This window comes from Oncorhynchus masou, unplaced genomic scaffold, assembly GCF_036934945.1.
Source record: "Oncorhynchus masou masou isolate Uvic2021 unplaced genomic scaffold, UVic_Omas_1.1 unplaced_scaffold_9346, whole genome shotgun sequence".
Taxonomy (NCBI): Eukaryota; Metazoa; Chordata; class Actinopteri; order Salmoniformes; family Salmonidae; genus Oncorhynchus; species Oncorhynchus masou.
This window is the reverse complement of record NW_027015834.1, coordinates 1-2500: the sequence shown is the minus strand read 5'-3', so window position 1 is coordinate 2500 and position 2500 is coordinate 1. Positions and strand designations below refer to the sequence as shown.

At 48.9% G+C, this 2500-nt stretch overlaps 1 protein-coding gene across 1 annotated transcript in view; it reads left to right on the top strand.

The window, feature by feature from the left end:
* LOC135538275 (ephrin type-A receptor 4a-like) overlaps window positions 1-2003 on the top strand; it is a gene marked incomplete at both ends in the record, with an annotated part of 2905 nt that extends 902 nt beyond the window's left edge. The window contains 5 exons of the mRNA XM_064964190.1: window positions 310-519; window positions 1259-1408; window positions 1535-1537; window positions 1707-1709; window positions 1947-2003. Coding sequence (XP_064820262.1) covers window positions 310-519; window positions 1259-1408; window positions 1535-1537; window positions 1707-1709; window positions 1947-2003 — 423 coding nt within the window. The remainder of the gene's footprint in view (window positions 1-309; window positions 520-1258; window positions 1409-1534; window positions 1538-1706; window positions 1710-1946) is intronic.
* Between the last annotated feature and the right edge of the window lie 497 nt (window positions 2004-2500).

The following is a 2500-nucleotide window of genomic DNA, read 5'->3' as shown; positions in this document are numbered from 1 at the left end:
TCGGTCTCTCTCTCTCTTTCTCCCGCTCTCTTTCTCTCTCTCTCTCTCTCTCTCTCTCTCTCTCTTTCTCTCCCTCTCTATCTCTCTCCCTCTATCTCTCTCTCTCGCTCCCTCTCTCTCCCTCTCTCTCCCTCTCTCCCTCTCCCTCCCTCTCTCTCCCTCTCTCTCTCTCTCTTTCTCTCTCTCTCTCCCTCTCTCCCTCTCCCTCTCCCTCTCCCTCTCCCTCTCTCTCCCACTCTCTCCCTCTCCCTCTCTCTCTCTGCCTCTCTCTCTCTGCCTCTCTCTCTCTCTCTCTCTCTCCCTCTCCAGCAGCATGATGGCCACTTCACAGTGGTCCAGCTGGTGGGGATGCTGCATGGCGTGGCGTCAGGGATGACCTACCTGTCTGACTTGGGCTACGTGCACCGTGACCTGGCCGCTCGCAACATCCTGGTAGATGAGGGTCTGGTGTGTAAGGTGTCTGACTTTGGCCTGTCCAGAGTCCTAGAGGACCACCCTGAGCCTGCATATAACACCATGGTAAGGAGTGTGTGTGTGTAGGTGTGTGTAAGGTGTTTAACTTCAGTCCATAGGGTCCTGGTTAATAGAAGTGTACTATATAGGGGTTAGACCTCAGTCCATAGGGCCCTGGTTAATAGAAGTGTCCTATATAGGGGTTAGTCTTCAGTCCATAGGGTCCTGGTTAATAGAAGTGTACTATATAGGGGTTAGACTTCAGTCCATAGGGTCCTGGTTAATAGAAGTGTACTATATAGGGGTTAGACTTCAGTCCATAGGGTCCTGGTTAATAGAAGTGTACTATATAGGGGTTAGACCTCAGTCCATAGGGCCCTGGTTAATAGAAGTGTACTATATAGGGGTTAGACTTCAGTCCATAGGGTCCTGGTTAATAGAAGTGTACTATATAGGGGTTAGACTTCAGTCCATAGGGCCCTGGTTAATAGAAGTGTACTATATATGGGTTAGACTTCAGTCCATAGGGCCCTGGTTAATAGAAGTGTACTATATATGGGTTAGACTTCAGTCCATAGGGTCCTGGTTAATAGAAGTGTACTATATAGGGGTTAGACTTCAGTCCATAGGGTCCTGGTTAATAGAAGTTCTCTATATAGTTGCTGTTTGATCCAGGTTTTATTTCTGTCCTCTGCCCAGGGGGATAAGGTCCCGCTCCGTTGGACAGCTCCCGAGGCCATCACCTACAGGAAGTTCTCTATATAGTTGTTGTTTGATCCAGGTTTTATTTCTGTCCTCTGCCCAGGGGGATAAGGTCCCGGTCCGTTGGACAGCTCCCGAGGCCATCACCTACAGGAAGTTCTCTTCAGCCTCCGACGTCTGGAGCTACGGCATCGTCATGTGGGAAGTGATGTCGTACGGGGAGAGACCTTACTGGGAGATGTCCAATCAGGATGTGAGTTATAATGTTATGTTATTCCCTCTTGTCCAATCAGGATGTGAGTTATGGTGTTCTGTTATTCTGTCTTGTCCAATCAGGATGGGAGTTCTAATGTTCTGTTATTCCCTCTTGTCCAATCAGGATGTGAGTTATGGTGTTCTGTTATTCCCTCTTGTCCAATCAGGATGGGAGTTCTAATGTTCTGTTATTCCCTCTTGTCCAATCAGGATGTTAGTTATGGTGTTCTGTTATTCCGTCTTGTCCAATCAGGATGGGAGTTCTAATGTTCTGTTATTCCCTCTTGTCCAATCAGGATGTGAGTTATGGTGTTCTTTGGCCAAATCCCAAATGGACCCTTAGTCCCTCTGAGAGGATCTGACAGGTTTTAGCATTATGGTAATAGTAGATCTATCCTGCTCTCTGATAGGCTAGGTGGAAGTTTCATCATCATTTGGAACTCTACATGGTCACTCCATGCTGACAAGTTCTGAGTGAAAAGGTGTTCGTCTTTACCCTTTGACCTGAGTGTAACCTGTGACCTCTTCCCTGACAGGTGATCCTGTCTATAGAGGAGCGTTACCGTCTCTCTGTCCCCATGGACTGTCCTGGGGTTCCACATTACAGGTGATCCTGTCTATAGAGGAGGGTTACCGTCTCTCTGTCCCCATGGACTGTCCTGGGGTTCCACATTACAGGTGATCCTGTCTATAGAGGAGGGTTACCGTCTTCCTGTCCCCATGGACTGTCCTGGGGTTCTACATTACAGGTGACCCTGTCTATAGAGGAGGGTTACCGTCTTCCTGTCCCCATGGACTGTCCTGGGGTTCTACATTACAGGTGATCCTGTCTATAGAGGAGGGTTACCGTCTCTCTGTCCCCATGGACTGTCCTGGGGTTCTACATTACAGGTGATCCTGTCTATAGAGGAGGGTTACCGTCTCTCTGTCCCCATGGACTGTCCTGGGGTTCTACATTACAGGTGATCCTGTCTATAGAGGAGGGTTACCGTCTCTCTGTCCCCATGGACTGTCCTGGGGTTCTACATTACAGGTGATCCTGTCTATAGAGGAGGGTTACCGTCTTTCTGTCCCCATGGACTGTCCTGGG